Here is a 22,004-nt window from a genome sequence, read left to right as displayed (position 1 = left end):
TGTCCACAGGCTCTCTGGGCGGCTGTCTCTTGTCCACTCTTCCCCTCACCTTTGGTGCTCTCAGCCGCTTCGCCACCTGGGACGGCTGTTGCCTTGGACTGACGAAGGAAGAATGAGGGCCAAGCTGGTTGCTGATTAGTTGCAGTTTATTCAATCTCTCATCTCTCCCAGCTCTCCCCAGCCCTCTCTCTCTCATACCTATCTCTCTCTAACTGCACAATTCTTTCTTCCTTCTGTATCTGTCTCCTCTATCTCTCTTTCTCTCTGCAGTCTCTGTAACCATCTCTCTTTCAATCCCCTCTCCTTCAATCAATCAGTCCCTTTCTCCCTGCAGCTGCTCTTTTTCTTCTCTCACCACACCTCCCCAACCACACCTCCCCACAGGAAGCACAATCAAAAATATTTTTCCAGACCTCCAGGCCACCTGCAGCTCATGACAGCAAAACAGCCCTTAAGGTGTGTTTCTCCTCTCCTTAGACCAGCAACTTGATTAACATCTTTATTTCTACTTACTAATATTTACCATTCTGTACGGACATAGTAATAGACACTTTCAGGATTGTAGGGTAACTCTCCTGGGGACATCTCACCGCAGACTCAGACTACAGTGCTCAGGCCAGATCAATCATTCCTTAACTTAGCAGAGTCCAAATCTAGTTATTACTTTTGGATCATGACAAAATTTGTCCATGACCAAGCTCTTAACTTGTAGTTAAGCATGAGGGCACTTTTGGCCAGGCCCATTTTGATGCCAACATAGCTCATAGCTCACTGCATGCCCTGGGTCCATCCAGTCCCTCGTTGGGACCCTGCTTTTAGGGATCTAGGAAGTAAGGGCAACTGAGGCTTAAGTTGAGAGAGCAGATGTCCAGGAGGTAATATTATCTGGAGTCAAACAACTCCTACGCCACAGGCTTGTCTTTTTAACTGTCTTCCTGTATCCATACAAAAAGCATTTGCTCTGAAATAACTAACCATGCAAAGGACATTAAGGCGAAGAGAAAGACAATGTTTACAAGTCAGAGTCTGATCAGGAGACAAAGGTAACTGACAGGTTGGGTGGGGGGGCAATCAACAAACACAAGCTCCCAACGGCCAGGGAGGAAGAGAAAACCAACGTTATCTACACCCACTGAAGACCATACCAGTATTCTCGATGTGAGCCATTCCTAAGCTCTAGATCCATTCTGCCCTTTTCTGCTGCTCTGTGCCCTGGGAGTGTGACTACACAGTCAGACTCTCTGACTGATGGTTAGGTTTCATCTATGCGAAGCTCTGATGAGGACTCAGATCAGATGAAAGAAAAGAAAGGTCAAAGTACTTTCTCATCTTCTCACTTAGTCTTAGTCTTAAAGGCCTCTCTGGCCTTTTAGATACGCCCTTCAAGATTTAGAAGGCAGCCTTCCTCTCTGCTCCACTTTTCTCTGGATATTTGTAACATCCCACTTGCTTCATCAGGACTAAGGGTTGTAAATAACGTCTTTCCATTGTAGCTCATCTCTACACTGATTACCTTTATCTTGTGTTTGCATAACACTGCCCACATCTTTTCTTACAGTCCTTTTGTGAAAGTCACCTTTTGTAACTCCTAGGGTTCTATTTCTAATGTGAAATGAAGATTTCCAAAAATTTATTCATGAACTTTTGATTGCAGAGAGAACAAGTGTTAATATGTCCTGTGTGAATGTACAGGTCTGTGAGTTTCAAAGAAGCATTCAGTGGCTGAGAACCATTCCCCTAGCAGGCCCATGACAACAGATGGAGGACCGGGGATACAGAGAAACAGGACCCCAGGGTAGTTGGTAGACAGTTTATTTCTCTCTCTCCTTCCAAAAGTAGTTCAATCTCTCCCCTTATAGCATAGTAATTTCTCCTTCTTTCTCCCCAGCGTAGTTCAACCTCTTGTGGTATAATTCCTCTTTTTCTCCCTATCATAGTCCCTTCTCTTCCCTTTTCCCTATTAGCCCTATTAGACCTCTATCTCTTCCTTTCCCCATCATAGTCCCATCTCTCCCCTTACAGAATAGTTATATAGAAATCATGAAGGGTGAGGGTATACATAGGTAGGGTTGAACATTGTCATAACAGCAAACACATGTAAAGCCTCTCCCTCAGGGAAAGTTCTAGGGGATTAATTTAAGGATAATATCTCATCTGAGGGTTCAGCACTCTAGATTACTCGGAGATCCACTCAACAGTGGGATTCCATCAAGGGTGTATTGCTTTCTCCTTTCCTCATCTAGTAATCCATAGTAAATTTACTTATTATAATATTTCTAGTCATTTTGTATGAACACAGTAAGAGATATTTAGCTTTATTTCAGAATCAACTGACTCTCATGTTTCAAAAGCATAGCATGAAGAGTCTTCCTGTGTCTATAAAAAAAAGGGCATTGCTAAACCACGCAAGTGACATAAAGAAAAGAGAAAAGCAATATAGTATTATTAGTGCCTGACAAAATTGGGTATGCCTCAGGGCACTGTTGTGGAAGTAAGTCAATAAACCTAAGCTCCCTGAGGGAAGAGCAGGATAAAAGCAATGCTATCCAACACAGATCCTCCAGACAACTGCTGGGTAGTTTGGAGGCAGTGTTGCAAATATTCATAGAGTAGCCATGATATTTCTTTTCTGTAGGTATCTGTTTGAAACATCACATAGGAAGAAATAAGTTGAGTTTAGGAGTATTTTGTCTCCGACTGATTCTCTGGGTCCCATATAGTACTATTTACTGTCATGCCTACCCCAGTATCATCTCTCAAAAATGTTTGCTTGTATTTTCATGAGGATCTCTGTAGAGCAGCATCATGCAGTGTTAGCATATTGTTAGCAATGGCATAAGCAATTGCCTAACAGACCAGACATCCTGCGTGGTAAAGGGTATTTCCCTTTGAAAGGCACCAGCCAAGTGATTTGAGTCTTAGCAGACCTAGAACTCAGTCAATAATTTGGAAAGTCAAAACACATCGGAAAGCTATCCTAGAGGGATCTCAGTTACAGATTTTGACACTTTTAAGGAACTTTTTTTTCTCAATACATGAACACACTTCTGAGCATCTCTACAAAGAAAACATGTACTCCTTGGTCCCCGCCAAGTGTAAAAACAATGGCATTAAGGGTATAATGCTGATTGGCAAAAATAATTTTTCCACTTCCTTTTTTCTCCATTTCTATAAAAGTTCTTGCTTGACCGACACTGCCCAGTCCAGCTTCACGGTGCCCAGTCCAGATGCACAGAGAACATCTCATCAACCTCATGTTGCCGTGGCTGCTGCTTCTGCTCTTTGGTGGGTAGGATACTGGAGCATGACTAGGATGAATCCAAGGCCAAAACACCTTCTTGGGCTTTCTAGAACTTCTTCTTGAGCACCAATTTCTACTCAGATAAGTCGGGATGGGCTTCAACTTCTGACTCAAATCCAACAATATTATGCAAATGAGTATCGAGCAAAGAGGTTGTCCCAGGAAAAAACAAAGAATCTCTGTTTTGGAGTGGTAAAGTTGTGGGGGAGAAGGAGGATGGGAAGCAAAGAATCTCTTAAAAGATCTTCTGTTAGAGTAAATTCTATTTCCATTCCATTTACAACCTACTTTCTCCCAACTACTTCTACTCAAAACTTCCACATTTTTTGGCTGGACTATATAGACTTGGACTTTGGGAAATCTTGCTAACCATAGGTGAGATCATGGATTTACTGGTAGCATACTCTATTGATCTACTCTCTATGTGGGTTTAAACATAGTACTAAATCTGCAATGGAATTCTGGAGAAATGTGTCAATGAGAGGTCAGAAACAATAGTACAATGGGTGGAGTGCTTACCTTGCATGCAGGTGACCCTGGGTTGGTCCCTGGCACCCTCCTTATGGACCCATAAGTCTTTCCAGAAGTGATCTCTGAGCAAAGAACCAGCAGTGATCCCTGAGCACTGCTGAGCGTGGCCCAAAAACAAAAACGAACAAACAAAAGAAGTTTTCCTTCCTGGCCTTCTGGCTTCTGTGCTGTGCACTATGCAGTTAAACATCTTGTAAGAGGAAATTTAAAAAATTCTGAAAACTTATTTGCTGGTAACAATGATGACAATGATGAACAAAGGTGAACTATGTTTATAAACTGAGGTGGGTTTTTTTGTGTGTCTTCTTCTTCTTCTTCTTCTTCTTCTTCTTCTTCTTCTTCTTCTTCTTCTTCTTCTTCTTCTTCTTCTTCTTCTTCTTCTTCTTCTTCTTCTTCTTTCTTCTTCTTCTTCTTCTTCTTCTTCTTCTTCTTCTTCTTCTTCTTCTTCTTCTTCTTCTTCTTCTTCTTCTTTCTTCTTCTTCTTCTTCTTCTTCTTCTTCTTCTTCTTCTTCTTCTCTTCTTCTTCTTCTTCTTCTTCTTCTTCTTCTTCTTCTTCTTCTTCTTCTCTTCTTCTTCTTCTTCTTCTTTTCTTCTTCTTCTTCTTCTTCTTCTTCTTCTTCTTCTTCTTCTTCTTCTTCTTCTTCTTCTTCTTCTTCTTCTTCTTCTTCTTCTTCTTCTTCTTCTTCTTCTTTTCTTCTTCTTCTTCTTCTTCTTCTTCTTCTTCTTTCTTCTTCTTCTTTCTTCTTCTTCTTCTTCTTCTTCTTCTTCTTCTTCTTCTTCTTCTTCTTCTTCTTCTTCTTCTTCTTTCTTCTTCTTCTTCTTCTTCTTCTTCTTCTTCTTCTTCTTCTTTCTTCTTCTTCTTCTTCTTCTTCTTCTTCTTCTTCTTCTTCTTCTTCTTCTTTTGGTCAGGGCTTATTCCTGGATTTGCACTCAGGAACACTCCTGGTGGGCTCAAGGGACCATATGGGATGCCAGGAATTGAACATATTTTAGTTACAGGCAAGGCAAGAGCCCTACCTGCTGTACTATTGCTCTGGCCCTAAACTCCTATTTTAATATGGGTTGTTTGTGGATGAGGGAAAGAAAAAGGGAAAGAGGAGTACCAGAAATTGAAAGCATTGAGTGTATATATATATATTTATATATATTCCCCTATCCCATATATATACATATATATATGTATGTATATATGGTATAGGGGAGGGAGTGTAGTTGGGAAGAAAAGGGAAAAAGAACACAAGGGAAGAGAAGAAAGGAAAAATCTTAGAGAAGTGAAAAATTTTAAGTTTAAATATCCTGATCCTTGTAGTAATCTCTTTGATTCTACTTCCTTACAGCTCCCACAGGCATCCAGTCAGGTGAGTTACTCTTCACTTTGTTCTTTTAGCTTCTGAGGAATCATTATCTCTCTCCAGGTGGGAGTGTTCTGTTTGTCCTAGTCTCTTAGTTTAGGGCATATGTTCAGGGTCAAGACTTGGGTGAGAAGAACAATGATTAATGCCTTGTTCATGTCGCTATCATGCAGGGATGTCACATGAATCTCTGCTTTATAAATTAGACTCTCCTCTGACCACCCCCCCAATGCAATGCATTCAAGTAACATTGCTTTACAAGAGTGTAAATGTCTATATATTAAAGGGATACAGAGTTTCCTCATCATATCCACCATCAAAGGGCCAGTATCCCTCCACTACTTCTCACAATCCTCCTTCTGTCCACTTCCCTTCATCTTCATTGTGAGCAAGACAAGCTCCTTCCTTTTACACCATACTGCCTCTCCTGCCCCTATACCAACAAGTTCTCATCTTCCAGTAGACATTTGGGTTGTTTCTAGATCACGGCTGTTGTAAATAGTTCTGCATTGAACATAGGTGTGAATATTTCTCTGTCTTTCTAAGAGAAGCAAAATAGTTTTATTGAAAGAAATTTAGAGAAACGTGAGGGGAGAGAAAAAGAGGATACATGTTCAAGAGAACACAGATTGCTCGAGAGCAGATAAAAAGCCTGAATATGCCTTAATGAATTAATATTTTAGTATCCTTGGAATAGATACCAAGGAGTGAAATTTCTGAATTATACAATAGTCATAATTCCATTTTTTGATGTGGTTTTGAGGCCACACTAGCAGTGCTCAGGGCTTATTCCTGGTTCTGTGCTCAGGGATTATTCCTGGAGAGACTCAAGGGTGTTAAGGTTTGAACCCAGGTCATCCATGTGCAAGACAAATACCCTACTGTACAATCATTCTGGCCTCAAAATTCCCTTTTTTGAGAAATATCTATACTGTTTTCCATAGAGGCTCAGTTTACAATCTCACCAAAAGTGAGTAAAAACTCCTTTTCTCCATATCCCTACCCATACTCATTTCTGGCTTTTTTGGTGGAGGCAATTCTTACTGGTGTCAAGTGATGACTCATTGTCATTTTGACTTGCATTTTCCTGATAATCACTAAGAATAGTGTTTTATCATATGCATGGTGACCATCTGTATGTCTTCTTTGAAGTATCTGTTCAACACATGTCTCCCACCTCCTCTTTATAGGGTTGTTTTTCTTTTGTTTGTTGATTGTTTGTTTGTTTCAGTACCAGGGATCAAACTCAGATGCCTACATGGAAAACAGGCCCTCCACTATAGAACTACATTCCTGGGCCTGGGCTGTTTGCTTTGTTTCGAACTCAGAAAATTTTATACATATCTTGAATATTGGCCTTTTGTCAGATGTATGTTTGCAAATATTTTCTTCCTTTCAGTAGGATGTCTATTTGTTTTAGTCCATTTCTTTTGTAGTACAAAACCTTTCAAGCTTGATTAATCCCATTTGTTTACTTTTTTCCCTTGCCAATGGAGTCAAGTTACTGAAGACCCCACTGGAGCCATTATCATGGAGCATTTCTCTAGGTTTTCTTTGATGCATTTATGAATTTTTGAATTAACTTTTGTGCATGGCATGAAAGATTGACCTAATTCATTATTTACTTCCCTGCTTTATGCACTTTACTTATTTGCCATGAAGTATCTATTAATATATCTGAGGGTTTATTGCTGGGCTTCTTCTTTGGAGCTGGGGGTGGTTGTAAAGTGTTTGTAAGTGGTGTTCAGGGCTTACTCCTGGTTCTGTGCTCAGGGAGTCACTCCAGGTTGTTCTGGAGGACCATATACAATGCCAGATTGAACTAGGGTTGGCTGCATGCTAAGCCAGTGACTTAATTCTTGTTTTATTGCTCCAGCCTCAAATATGAATGTTTTGAGTGCACCCCTTTTATTAAATATCCAATTTTGGAGACTGTGGATCCAGACCTCATGGAAAAATGTTCTTGCTTCTGAGACAAAACTCTGAAGCCTGTGTTTCTTCCCCCTACCATAGGTGCTTGGCTAGTGGCTAAGCAGTGTGAACAGATTAAGTAAACATTTTTATGCCTTGTCCCACATTTATTCTGATTTTCTGCTGCTGACACTGCCTCTCACTGCTTTGACAGAGAAGGGCCAAAGACTCTGGTCAAGCTTAACTGAGGTTAAACTATTTATCGATTCTATTTAAGAATAAGAATTCTTTTCCTGTAATTAACCAATATACTACAATTCCCAAATGATATTTGAGTCTGAATTTCTAGCTCAATTGCCAGCAAAAAAGATTTCCCCAGGCTCCCAGAAAACTCTGGGCTGGGCCACAGAACAGGGTTGTCATTCTGCCTTCTGTGCCAGCTTTAAGAAAATAACTCTCCGGAACTCTTCATTCCACAGTGCGCTCTTCTCCTGGTGGGATCAGATCCCAAATACCACATTGTTCATTAGCTCTCTCATCTCAAAGAGAGACTTTCTCAGAAAGACACCGACTCCAGTGTTTCACAAAAGGGGCGCTTGGAACAATCCGGGGAGACTTCAGTAAATTCAAGTGCAATTGGTCATGTGTTTTCATTTTGTTTGCTGAAAGAAAGTACACTTTCAGGGGGTGCTCAGTAACTTATTTTTTAAAATGGAGAGGGTAGACCAAATGCATTGGGGAAACTCTTTAGATGAATATAATTCCCTGAGGAATATTTTATTATGTAGATCCCAGATTGACTATCTAAGGGGTCCAGATTGTTTCATCTTAGGAGAATAACAGAGGGATGGTCATCAAACTGTACCATTGGTCAGAGAGATAAAATGCAGAGAAAGTTTATCATGATAGTATGGGACATGAGTCCATGTATTGGACATAAGGAGATATAAATGGAGTCATTTTTAAGTCTATATTTTCTTCAGAAAATGGTTGGCATGTGGGAAAATAAATAGGTTAAAACAAAATTTTTGTTTGTTTTTGGGCCACACCCAGCAGTGCTCAGGACTTATTCCTGACTGCTCAAAGATCCTTCCTGGCAGGCATTGAAGGACCTCATGGGGTGCCAGGGATTAAACCTGGGTCTGCCACTGTAAGGCAAGCATTCTACCCTCTGTATTATCTCTCCAGCCCTTGGGAAAGAACGGTTTTAGGGACCAGAGATATTATAGGCTGGGCATATGCAGGTCCAGGTTTAATTCACTGTATAGTATGGTCTCCTGAGCACAGCTGAGGGAGGGAACATGAACACTGAATCAGGAGTAGTTCCTGAGCATCACTGTGTTTGACCCATAAAAGAAAAAAGTATTTTTTTAATACAACAGAAAACTAATAGGATGTGTAAGACAAAAGATATCACTAGATGAAGGCGAGTTTGGCTTTGCTGAACAGGGGAGCTGGGGTTGGGTGAAGCAGTAGGTTCCTAGGAAATGGTGTCTGCTGTAATCACTCTCTCTCCCCCATTCTGAACAGAAGCAAGAGGCGGGGTACAGAGACAAGAAGTGCTTGTTCTACATGCTTTCTCTTGCAGACTGGCTGAGCATTGACGTGCCACGCCATGCCTATGAAGGAGACCAGGTGGTTGTGAGATGCTCTGGGGAAGATAATGACAAAATCAGGAAGCTGATGTACTACAAAAACGGAGACAGGATAGCCACTTATGATGACGCCTCAAAGTATACCATTTCAAACGCAAAAATCAGCGACAGCGGTTCCTATTATTGTAAGACGGAGAGGAAAAAGTTCTGGTTCATATATGTGACTGAAGAATCAAGTACGAAATGGCTGACTGTTCACGGTGCGTGTCTGACTCTTTAAGTCAACGAGACTGGGAGGGAGTCTGACCTAGAGGGCAGACCAAGACTCAAGGCAGGGAGGAACATGTCAGGAAGAGGAAGGAGGGTGGCTATGTGGCCTCGACGCTAAGTCGTGTGTCCTGTTCAGTGGGGCTGAGAAGGCAATTCCATACTGCACTGACTGGTCCTCTCTGTCTGCTTCTGTCTGCCAGAGTTGTTTCCACCCCCTAGTCTGACAGTCAGCGCCTCCCAACCCACTGAGGGAACGTCAGTGACCCTGTCCTGTGGCACCAGGCTCCCTTCAGAGAGGTCATGGACAGAGCTTCACTACTCATTCTTTAGGGGCGGTCAGACCCTGCAGTCCGGCTGGAGATCATCATTCCAGATGTCCGCAATACGGAAAGAAGACTCCGGAGATTACTGGTGTAAGGCAATGACTGCATCGCACAGCGTCTCTCGGAGCAGCTCTCGGTCCTACATCACTGTGCACAGTAGGTCTGCGGGCAGGAGTGGGGAGCAGAGGCAGGTCCCGAACAGACCCAGAGACATCTCTTCATATGTCCTTTCTCACCCCTTGTGAATATAGGGGTGCAATGACTTGCCCGGGCTTTGCTCTACTAATTCCTTTGGTGGTACCATTTCCCAATAGTTTTGCTCACTCTGTCAGAAAAATGATAATAGCATCTCTGCAGCACATGCATATGACTTGCATTTGATGTAATAAATCTGTTGTGGGCTTAGTCTTCAAGGAGTGATGTCCCAATGAGAAGAGAAGTGACAAAGTTCTCATAATAAAGATAAACATGTGCTCATTTCAGCAGCACATATAGTAAAATTGGAACAATACAGAGATCAGCATGGACCCTGTTCGACCTTAAAAAATAAAATAAAGGGGCTGGACTGATAGCACAACAAGTAGGGCATTTGCCTTGCACGCGGCACACTCAGGTTCCATTCCCAGCATCCCAGATGGTCTCTTGAGCACCACCAGGAGGAATTCCTGAGTGCAGAGCCAGGAGTAGCCCCTAGGTATCGCCAGTCTGACCAAAAAAATTAAAAAGCAAAAAAGAGATAATAATAATAGAATAAAATAGAATGAGGATAAAGAGCAGAACACCGAACCCAAACCATTCTGCTCATTTCTTGAAGAACCCCTGATTCCAGAAATAGCTGGAAAGGGAAAGACTTATAGAAAGTTGCATGTCACAAATCATTCTCAAAGTACTGTTTAATTTAACCTTCACAGCAACACTGAGAAGTAAGGAACAATCACTTGTATGTGATGCTGTTGTAATCCCAACTGCGCAAAGGGAAGCTGAAAGCACAGAACTAATATACGTGACCTAGCCAAAGCCTTCAGGTTCCTAATGTATGTTTCTTTGTTGGTTATTTATGGTTGTTGGACCATAGCTGACAGCAGTGCTCAGGGCTTATGTCTCGGCAACACTCAGGAGACTATATGGAATGCCGGGGATTGAATCCAAGCAGCTATGTGCAAGGCTCCCTCCCTCCCTGCTGTACAATAGTCCCCTAGTTGTATACCTTTTGAACCTCCATGCTACTCTCTCTAGCTCACTGTGCCAGTACAGAGTGGAAGTAGCAATAGTTACATTTGGTAAGAGTTTCCAGAGGGATGAGTACTTTATACATTACCTCTTCTAACCCTCTTGAGAACTCTGAGAAGTGGGTATGATTGTTCAGATTAGATCTTTAAGAAAACTAAGAGATTAACTGACCTACCAGGATCATGCTCGGCATAAGAGGCAGATGCCAGTGGAGCTCCTCTCATGGCTCCTACTTCCCCAAAAAAGAGCAAGGTCCCTGTGGGCTGTGGGCATGTGAGAGGGCTAAAATGTAAAGGATGGGGCTGGAGCAATAGCACAACGGGTAGTGCATTTGCCTTGCATGTAGCGGACCCGGGTTCGATTCCCAGCATCCCATATGGTCCCCCGAGCACCACCAGGAGTAATTCCTGAGTGCATGAGCCAGGAGTAACCCATGAACATCACCAGGTGTGACCCCCCCCCAAAAAAAAAACCAAAAAAATAATAAAATAAAATGTAAAAGATGTATGATGCCAGGTTTCTGCTCAGCATTTCATAGCAGATAGGTTTGTCTATTGGCTTTCAGTTTGCTTCCCTTTTTACCTAATTCAGTTTTGCTCGCTCTACCTACTGATGCTCAGCACACGAGACCGGCACCTACTCAGGCCTCACCCATTTTCTCGTATTCACCCAGGGGTCCCTGTGTCTGGTGCAGTCTTGGAGACCCCGCCCTGGGGAGCTTGGGCATTTGAAGGGAAGACACTGGTCCTTGTCTGCTCTGTGGTAGAAGGCACAGGGGACACCACGTTCTCCTGGTACAGAGAAGACACAAAGGAGAGTCTGGGCAGGAAAAGTGGGCGTTTCCAAAGAGCAGAGTTAGAAATCCCTGCGATCAACGAGAGCCATGCTGGGAGTTACTACTGTACCGCTGACAATGGCTATGGCCTTGTCCAGAGTGCAACCTTAAACATCACAGTGAAAAGTAAGTAGCACCCTCTTAATTATCCAACATTTCTCTTTGTAGGGAGGGAGTGGAAAGGAAGGGGGCTGTGTGTTGGGGCCATATCTAGTGGTGCTCAGGGTCCAGTCCTGGCTCTACACTAAGTGATTACTCCTGCCTTGGATGACCATATGTGGTGCCAGGGATCAAACCTGGGTCGGCCACATGCAAGACCAGAGCCCAACCTTCCATCCTATCTCTTTGGTCCTCCAACATTTCTTGACTGGGGTTGGTTTACTTCCATGGCAGTGGGGATGTTCCAAGATGATAAGGGACAGAGCTGTGAAGAGGTTGAGTAAGCATGGAAGGAGCATCATTATGATGTGGTGGTGGTGGTGCAGAGGACAAAGGGAGAGCATGGGGAGACATAGGACAGTCACAAGTATAGTCAGCAGTGTGACCCTCAGACTCCTCATCAGAGCTGTACCTAACTGTCCCTGCAGTGTTTGGGCAGGAGACGCCAGCATGGGAAAGAATGATGACTTTGAAGGGATGCTTTGAGGAGCCTTATGAGGATAGAGTAGGTTGTCTGTGCTGACAAGAGAAACCTTCTTTGATGGACTCTCCTCCTTGTCAGTTCCAGTGTCTCAGCCTGTCCTCACTTCCAGTGCTCCCAGGAACCAGGCCTTCGCTGGGGATCTGTTAGAGCTTCACTGTGAAGACAAGAGGGCATCTCCTCCAGTTCTGTACTGGTTTTATCATGGAAATGTCACGCTGGGAAACATCTCAATGCCTTTTGGAGGAGCAGCATCCTTCATCCTCTCCCTGACTGTAGAACATTCTGGTAACTATTCCTGTGAAGCAGACAATGGCCTTGGGTCCCAAAGCAGTGAAGCAGTTACTCTCAATGTCAAAGGTAAGACATGTGCAGTGGCTCCCTCCAGAGGCTGTTAGGCTAAGCAATGGCTTTTGCATTCTTTCCTGTCCCTCAAGGATTTAAGAGTAGTTCAACTATAGGGTCCACAGACCCTAGAAGTTTCTCCTTTTTACTGATCTTGATAACAGCATTGCTGGCCCACTCTGTGCCCTTCCTGTTTCCCTCACTGAAATTATCGCATCTGCAAAGTGAACAAGTTACTCTTTGCTCAGCTGTGACAAAAGGGTAGGCGACAGGAGAGAGATATGGCAAGGACAGAGGCATTAGGAAAAGAGCAGGAAAACACATGAACAAACCAGATAGTCGCTAAAATTTTTACTAGAATTATCTCACTGAATTTCCATAAGAACTCTCATTTTACTAATGAGTAAATGAAATTTATGTTAATTTTTAAAACTAAAAACTTACCTAATCAGCTAATAGGTCACACAGCTAACAGATGCAAAACATAGAATTTTAGATTTGGGTCATTGGAATATACTAAGGTGGTTATATAATTTTTGTCATTTAATATGTCATTGTGAAGAATTATATTAGTAATAACTGGTGTTGAATTTCTGCTTCCTTTAGTCATCATAGGTAATAATTAAATACAAATTGCTAGTGTTTTAAGGGCTTGGAGCAGTAGTACAGTGGATAGGGGGGCGTTTGCCTTGCTATCCCGGGTTCGAATCCCAGCATCATATATGGTCTCCCGAGCACCACCAGGAGTAATTCCTGAGTGTGGAGCCAGGAGTAACCCCTGTGCATAGCCAGGTGTGACCCAAAAAGAAAAAAAAAATTGCTAGTATTTTATTTCAAAACTTTGCAGCCTTATTTGTAAGTGTTTTTTTTAAAACTTATATTCACCAAGTTTTGGTTTCAGTGGCAGATTAGCTTAAGAATTATTTCAGAGGGGTTGGGGTGATAGCACAGCAGGTAGGGCGTTTGCCTTGCACGCGGCCGACCCGATTCGAATCCCAGCATCCCATATGAAACGCTCTAGTAAATCAAAGAACAATGGGATGACAGTGATACAGTGATCTACTCCTTATAACTTTTTATCACTGATCCAAATAGCTTTGCCTCCATTTTCAAGTCCTTTTCATTCATTTTTTCAAGATGTATATCCTTTGTTAAAATAATTTGACTACTTTTATTCAAAAAGTAGGACCTTTATTCAGATTTTCAAATACTTAACACTAACTGTGAGATTCACATATATCTTTTAAAGGGCATCATAATTATCATTAGGAATCTTCTCATTTCTAATTTTTTGTGTAGATTTACTTATTCAGATTTGTCAAAGGCTATCCATATTATTGCTCTTTTTGTCTTTTTTTAAAATTTTTTTTATTGAGTCACCATGTGGAAAGTTACAAAGTTTTCAGGTTTAAGTCTCAGTTACACAATGCTCGAACACCCATCCCTTCACCAGTTATTATTGCTCTTTTTGAAGATCCATATTTAATTTTGTTATTCAAATCAATTTGGTTTTTAGTTTCCTAAGTTATTTATTTTTTTGGTTTTAAGTTTACTCTATATAGTTTTTTCTTTAATTTCTTAAGTAAGTACTTATTCAATTTTACCTAATGAGTGAATTTTAAATTTTATGTGTTCTCGCTGGAGTGATAGCACAGTGGGTAGGGCGTTTGCCTTGCACGCGGCTGACCCGGGTTCGAATCCCAGCATCCCATATGGTCCCCTGAGCACCGCCAGGAGTAATTCCTGAGTGCAGAGCCAGGAGTAACCCCTGTGCATCGCCAGGTGTGACCCAAAAAGCAAAAAAAAAAAAAATTATATGTGTTCTCCTATGTGCCATTTTTATCTTATCTTACACATTTTGATGTAAAATATTTTCACTAGATTTATTTCTAAAATATGTCTAATAGGGAATTTCACTTCTTTTAGAACTCAAGATTTACAATTTCTTATTAGCACATTATATATATTTTTTATTTAACTAACATCTTATTGACTTTTCATTATCTTTATAAACTTTATAAAAATATGAATGATCTGTATAATTTACTTCTGAGAACTTTTTTATTTGGGGGCCACACTTCGCAATGATCATGACTTACTCCTAGCTCTGCACTCACGGATCCCTCTTGGTGGACTCAAGGGACATTATGGGTTACCAGGGATTGAACCCAGGTTAGCCACATACAAGGCAAGTACCCTACCCGCTGTACTATCACTCTGCACCATGAGAACTTTTTAAAAATAGTATACATATGGAAGTTTTTGTAATGTAAATTTTCCATTTAAGATATAAAAAACTTCATTTATTTCTCTGTTATATTAAACATGTTGCTTGATTTTTCAGTTCTTATAGAGTCCCTTTTTTTGGGGGGGAGAGGATCACACCCAGCAGTGCTCAGGGGTTACTCCTGGCTCTACACTGAGAAATTACTTCTGGTGGTGCCTAGGGAAACATAATGGGATGCCAGGGATTGAACTCTGTTTGGCCACGAGCAAGGCTTACCCACTGTACTATCGCTCAGGCCCTCTCATAGAGTCTTACATGTTCAGTATTTCAATCTATTAATGTTTCATGGTCACATTAAGATTAGTTATAATTCTTAGCTTACTTCTTGCAAGGCATTTGCCATGGACTAGGTAATTGACTTGATAGAAGAATGTTTAATTTTTGCTAGAGTTGCAGGGCACTAGAGATTTCCTTATATTTTTTTCTTTTGCTTTTTGGGTCACACCCAGTGAAGCTCAGGGTTACTCCTGGCTCTGCACTCAGAAATTACTCCTGGCAGTGCTTGGGAACCATATGGGATGCCGGGGATTGAACCCACTTGGCCACATGCAAGGCAAACACCCTACCCACTGTGCTATTGCTCCAGCCCCTGATAGCAGAGTGTTCTGCTCATAAGTGTCAGGAATTCCATACACACTTATTTGAGCCCTTAAAAAGAATGATAGTAAACTTGCAGGAATGTCAGAAATGAGTGGCACCAAATGTGTAAAACTAACCCAAGGGTTCTGTCTCACCTCCTTTCTTTCCTCTATATTATCCATGAGCTTAATTCGCAGACAAACTTGGCCTCTGACAGTTCCAAACTCACATATCTCCTCTCCATTAGAAACACCAGAGAGCAGAGGCTCTTTACAAATAACTCCAGAGCCAGAGTAGTACAGCAGGTAAGGCATTTGCCTTGCACGCCACTGATCCTGGTTCAATCTCCGGCACCAGAAATGCTTTCCAAGCATTGCCAGGTATGACTCCTGAGCACAGAGCCAGGAGTAGCCCCTAATCATTTCTGGATATGGCTCAAACCTCCCTTCCTCCCCAGAATTACTCTAACATAGACAAACAAGTAAGCAGAGATGAGCCAGGTGGCAGGATGCCCCCAAAATGAGTAATGCAAGACCCTTTCTTGTCAAGGCCTCCGTCTCCATCTCTAACACTATCTAGCTCTAACCTTCTTTAAATCTAAAGCCCTTTGAGCTGATGAGAGTCAAACCATATGTCTCCCTGCCCCAATGTCTCTTTATAGCAGAAGCACTTTTCCCAGATATAGGGGCCTTTGTGGGGTGAGATGCCCTTAGGAAAAGATAACAAGGTGGGGTAGATTCTATGACTCCCCTACTTTTCAGCAAGCCCCCCACCATCTAACACACCCCCACCATCATCAAACAACTTAACACAGGAATTAGTATAAAAATACATTCTGGTCTTCTGTCTGCAGAGCCACCACCCAAAATTCGTTTGATGTATGGCGCCCACCGCTGCGAAGGGCGGGTGGAAGTGGAGCAGGAAGGTCGCTGGGGCACCGTGTGCGATGATGGCTGGGACATGAAGGATGTGGCCGTGGTGTGCCGGGAGCTAGGCTGTGGAGCAGCTAAGCACACACCTGCAGGCGTGATATACCTTCCAGAGGCAGAAGAGGACCAACCTGTGTTTATTCAGGTCGCCCTGTGCAACGGGACAGAAGAGGCCCTGGCTGAATGTGCACAGATTGAGACCTTCGACTGTGGACATGATGAAGATGCAGGCGCAGTGTGTGAAAGTGAGTGAGTACAGGGCCTGAGGGTAGGAAGTAGGGGCCACTCTATCTTCTGTTCACCTTGCCCTTTCCCCCGTCACACCCCCTCTCCTACATTAGAATGCTACTTGGGCTGAGGGTCATAAGATTCCCCTCTTTGTTCTATGATCAACTTTCACCTGCCATCTTAAAAGTCAAAACATTGACATTTTCATAGATATGGACTGGAACTAGAAAAATAACTATTAAGCCACAGGATGCGAGTCATTTTAACCTAGTATATACTGATGGCAGTGTTCTGAAATCCCATCAGCTCTTTTGAGCTCTATCTCCCATAAACTCATCAAAATTAATCTCAAAAAATTTTTAAAAGGGGCTGAAGCAACAGCAGGTAGGACACTTGCCTTGCACGTGGCTGGCCTGGGTTCGATTCCCAGCGTCCCATATGGTCCTCTGAGCACCACCAGGGGTAATTCCTGAGCGCAGAGCCAGGAATAACCCCTGTGCATAGCCGGGTGTGACCCAAAAATTTAAAAAAATTAAAGATAAAAAAGTAATAATCTCAAAACAGAGGGAACTGGGTGAGCAAGTCCAAGAGTGTTCCCACCTCTGAGTTCTAATGGACAAGAAGCATGAGGTAAGGAAGCAGGAAGGAGCATGGGCTAGGACAATCATGGGTCTATGAAGGAAACCAAGCCATGAATTGTGGGGTGATCTCCAGGAGAGTGGCTGGCCTTACGCTCAGGATGAATCTTTGCGCTGTTCTGGGCTTCATTTTGCTGGGAAAAATAATTCCTTCCTGGATAGTCCCTTCCTTACACATTTCCCCCTTTTTTTCCCGTAGCCTTCTTGCCTAGTTCTTATGAGGATACCAGGAGTAGATACATCACAGACCTCAGTGATTCTAGAGCTCCAGATGGACCCACACTCTTTCCTTCTCCTTAAGGACTCTGGCTGCTAAAGCATTGACTCTGCCTGCTTTGGGGGAAAAATTTCCAAGGAAGCTGAGGTAGAGAAAAATTCTCTCTCCACACCTACATGTTGTCAAGATTTTGACTTTACCAGAACTATTTAAAATCCTACTACTGTCTCTTTGAACTGACAAATATTCCTGAGATGGAATCGGCTATCAATAAATTTAGACAGAAATTGGGGCATTTAAAGAGATAAAATGTGGGGATCTATTTATTTAATGTAGATTTTCAAATGTGATTGTATTGTATCTTCTTTCTTGATTAAGCTCTTCAGTAATGCATCTATTTTTTATCAGATAGCTGTTGAATTATCTATATATCTTATTGAGTGTTTCATTTTATTGTTCATTAACATATTTTATCACAATCCACTTTGATTATATTTTCCTGTATTCTAATACTTAATAATTATTTTGCTTTTACTATTTTTTTCTTTTTCCTTTTGGTTTTTGGGCCACACCTGGTGATATTTAGGGCTTACTGTTGGCTCTGCACTCAAAAATTACTCCTGGAGTTTCTTAGGGGACCACATGGAATGCCAGGGATTGAACTTGGGTTGGCAGCATGCAAGGCGAGCACCTTATCCGCTGTACTACCTCTCCAGTCCCTAGGTATTCCTTATTGGTACCCTTTCCGATTGTTACATGAATTTTCCTGAAAATGCCTTTAATAATATATCTCACGTTTTGATGTGCAATATTTCAGTCATATATATTTTTTGTTTGGGTTGGTTTTTCTTTGAAGAAAATAGTTTTTTACTGAATGAGGCTTACTTAGAAAGATGTTAGGGGAGAGAAAGAGAGGAAGTACATGTTCATGGGAGGAAAGAGCCTGAAGACCAAGCCTTTAGTTGTGATTCTTGAGTCTGCAATATCAATTTATTTTCGCTTAGACCTCAAAGTTGATTTTTTTCTTGCTCTCCCAGCAGTGCTTGGGTCTACCAGGGTAACAGGTAGTGGTGTTCAGAAAGTCATGCAGTGCTAGGGATCAAACCAACGCCTTCCACCCTTGACCTATCTCCCTGGTCTCTTTCTTTTAATTATATGATGACATTTCCTCCTAATTTTGCGATTTTTAAAAGATATTTTGATTGCATTTGTAATAAAATTATCAATTTTATAGATGATATGAGTAGACTTATCAATTTAAGTAAATTCACTTCAATTTCTCTCATAATATATGGTTCCTTGAGCATCACCACTGTTCACTGCGAGGCACAGAGCTTGGAACAGCCCCTGAGCACCACAGGATATTACTCAATGCACTCCCTTCCACCCCCACACATACACCCAAAGATAAGCAAATTAGTTATTGCCATAATCAAGAGTTCAGTATATATTTATTAAGAACTCTGTTAACCATAGCATTCAAGTCATAGTCTTCTAAGTTTGCTTTTTTTAAATCTTCAACTCCCATGGGTCCATAGACATCATTTGTCATCATTGCTTTAGTTTAGTTTCTTTTTCTTTTCATTCCCTGAGCTCATGGGTCAGCAATTTTGATTCCCCATTCCACTGAAAGATTTATGAGTTTTAGAGCTTTCTCATATATGTTAGACTGTCTACTTTCATTCCATGCTTTTTGCCTTAATATCTATTTCCTTTTTATCATTTTCAGCACTCTGAGTCCCTCTCTTTAGCTATATTTTTGCATAAGGGCTTTGGTTTTGTACTAAATATAATTTTTATTTTGTTAAATATTTTTAGCAGAATTTTCTATTTTGATAGATTTTCTATTCTTAATGTTCATTTTAGTGTGTTTTGTTCTGTTTTCCTTCCACTTGATTTTATAATTTCAGATACAGATTAATCATACTTCCCAATTCAGGGCTCACTTTCATGATTGGATCATATCAACTTCCTTTAGTTGTCTTTCTTTATGACCTTGTGGCTGTAATCATTATTCCCATTTTCTGGTCTCCAAATTAATGTACTCATTTTTTTCATTATATATTATTTTCTTGAGTCTAAATTTTTTATTTACATTTGCTATTAGATATTTTTATTTGGCACTTTCTAAAATTCTATCTATGCTATTGTCTGTACACTAGACAGCTCCACTAATATCACACATTTCACCACACTGTCTTTATCCAATATACTCCTATGATGAACACCCAGGTTACCCCCAACATATCACCAAACTTCTGCTTTCATGTCTCACCTTTGTAATTGTGGTAGGTTGTGTAAAAGTTTAAGAATAAGGCTTACCATCTAAGACCATATGACTAGTTCCCACAATTGTATAGAGTAAAATCCCTGCAATAAAATTTCTTATTATACCTGGCCTACTGAGACTATTTCTTTAACAGAGACTCAATGACACAGGAAGCATAGTTGCCAAAGCTTTTCGAGTACTTATTGCAGGGCTGGAGCAATAGCATAGCGGGTAGGGCATTTGCCTTGCACGCGGTCCGACAGGGGTTCAATTCCCAGCATCCCATATAATCCCCTGAGCACCGCCAGGGGTAATTCCTGAGTGCAGAGCCAGGAGTGACCCCTGTGCATCGCCAGGTGTGACCCAAAAAGGAAAAAAAAATCAAGTACTTATTGAGGTGGTGCCACCTGTTTTGGAATCAGAAAGTAGCTCTGAGCCACAAAGATAGAAGAAAGTGTGTTTCATATCTGTTGCTTGTGACACAGGAATAGTCAACCAGTGACTGTACTGTGTCCTGGGACTTCACAGGAGGAGTTTCCAGAAAGCTCTGTGTTTAGAAAGAGAAGTTAAAGTATGCTCCTACTTCAAAGGTGACATCCTCATTATAAAATTGGTCCAAAGTATGAAGAGCCTCTAGAGGATCCGAGCAATAGCACAGTGGGTAAGGTTCTTGCCCTGTACATGGCCAGTTGGGTTCAATGCCCAGCCTCCCATATGCTTCCCTGAGCAGTGCCAGGAGTGATTACTGAGTGCAGAGCCAGGAGTAAAACCCCTGAGCATCTCTGGGTATGGCTCAAAACAAAACAAACAAACAAACAAAAAAAACTGCCAGGTGTACCTTCCTCCTAAAGAATCAAGATTAAAAAGAAAGTTCTTCAGCGATACAGGTAATCTGAAAACTACTGCTTGGATCATAGAGGACCCCAGTTGATTGGTGGCCTCAGATAGGATTGTAGCACCATTCATTAAGATCAGTCTTTCTGGGGCTGGAGCGATAGCACAGCAGGTGGGAGTTTGCTTTGCACGCGGCCGACCTGGGTTCAATTCCCAGTATCCCATATAGTTCCCTGAGTACCGCCAGGGGTAATTCCTGAGTGCAGAGCCAGGAGAGACTCCTGTGCATCACTGGGTGTGACCCAAAAAGCAAAAAAAAAAAAAAATCAGTCTCTTGATTGGCAATATTTTGACATTCTTAGATCCAGGAGAAAGAGAGGAGAAACAGGTGGCACCACCTCAAAAATGGTCCTATTTGGTCTGTTAGGCTGTAATTGCAAATTACCCCTAGAATAGGTGATTGAAACAGAGGAATTTATTTTATCAGAGCCATGAAGCCTGTCAGGTTGGCTTCTTTTGATGCCTTTGTCCTTGGCTTCTAGTTGACTATCGTCTCCCTCTTTCCCCAGTCTGTACTTTATACAGGTCTGTCTCCTAATTTCCTCCTTATGAAAGTATATTAGTGGTTTTAGAGTATGCTCCTTGTGAATAATATTGAGTGTGTCATGGGGAGTGCGATTGAAGATAACACCCAGTTGTGATCCTTGGGTTACTCCTGGCTTGGTGGCCAGGGGACCGTGCTGTGCTGGAAGTTGAACCTGGGCCTAATTCATGGACAGCATGTGCTTCAGTCCTTTGGACCATCTTTCCAGCTCTACCTTAGTTATCTTTTCTTAATTCACTTACATTCTTAAAGATCCTGCTTCTTAATATAATCACATCCTGAAGTTCGAAAAGCATAAATATTTGCAGCAATAAACTGAACCCACAATGAATATCGTCTGTTATCTTTTGCTAAGTCAATAGGACATTTATTCATGACCACATACGTCTTAACTACAGAAGCCTGATAGGAGTTCCCATTCCATTCTTCCTACTCAATGGCTGGGTTAGATTTCAACAACCTCAGCTTTTTCCTCTCACCACGTCCTGGAACAGTCTCAGGACTCACCATTGATTTGACCCTACATTTTTTTTCCCTCTTCTGTAGATTTCTCTGTCCTTTTGCTTGTTTCTCAGGCCAGTATTCTACCCTGTGGTCTTTCTTCTCTCAATAATTGCACAATCAGAAGGTCAAAGGAATAGAGCGATAATATAGCAGGTAGGGTGCTTACTCTGCACATGTTCAAACCCTTGTGTTTAGATTCAATCCCCATCACCTCATATGGTCTCTGGAGCAGCACCAAGAGTAATCCTAAGCACCGGTTCATGAGTAAGCCCTGAGCACAGTGGTGAGGCCCCAAAGCAAAAAAAAAAAAAAAGAGAGAAGAACACAGAAGGTCTAGATAAGACTTCTTTGCAAATAAATAAAATACCTGTATTGCTCTCTGGCTCCTGATCAAGTTGCTTAACAGCCATGATCCCAGAGACTCAGAAACAAATCTCAGAACCCAGCAGCTTGGGGCAGAAATCCCTCCAGATTTAATTATTAAAATTCCAGAATTCCAAAATCAGTAGCGGCTGCACAACAACATATGCAATTCATAATCAGCAATAGAAAACAAAGTGTCTAAAACAAACTGCTTTTTTG

General features: G+C 41.7%; 1 protein-coding gene across 1 annotated transcript; it reads left to right on the top strand.

The window, feature by feature from the left end:
- The first annotated feature begins 3,254 nt into the window (after positions 1 to 3,254).
- On the top strand, positions 3,255 to 16,486 carry LOC101557570 (Fc receptor-like protein 2). The gene is made up of 8 exons (XM_055139904.1): positions 3,255 to 3,285; positions 5,170 to 5,190; positions 8,684 to 8,950; positions 9,161 to 9,439; positions 11,187 to 11,474; positions 12,070 to 12,348; positions 16,053 to 16,373; positions 16,470 to 16,486. The coding sequence occupies exons 1-8, from the start codon at positions 3,255 to 3,257 to the stop codon at positions 16,484 to 16,486; spliced, it is 1,503 nt and encodes a 500-aa protein (XP_054995879.1).
- Positions 16,487 to 22,004: the final 5,518 nt, after the last annotated feature.

The sequence above is a fragment of the Sorex araneus genome, chromosome 5 (assembly GCF_027595985.1).
Source record: "Sorex araneus isolate mSorAra2 chromosome 5, mSorAra2.pri, whole genome shotgun sequence".
NCBI classification, from domain to species: domain Eukaryota; kingdom Metazoa; phylum Chordata; class Mammalia; order Eulipotyphla; family Soricidae; genus Sorex; species Sorex araneus.
This window is presented reverse-complemented; position numbering and strand designations above follow the sequence as displayed.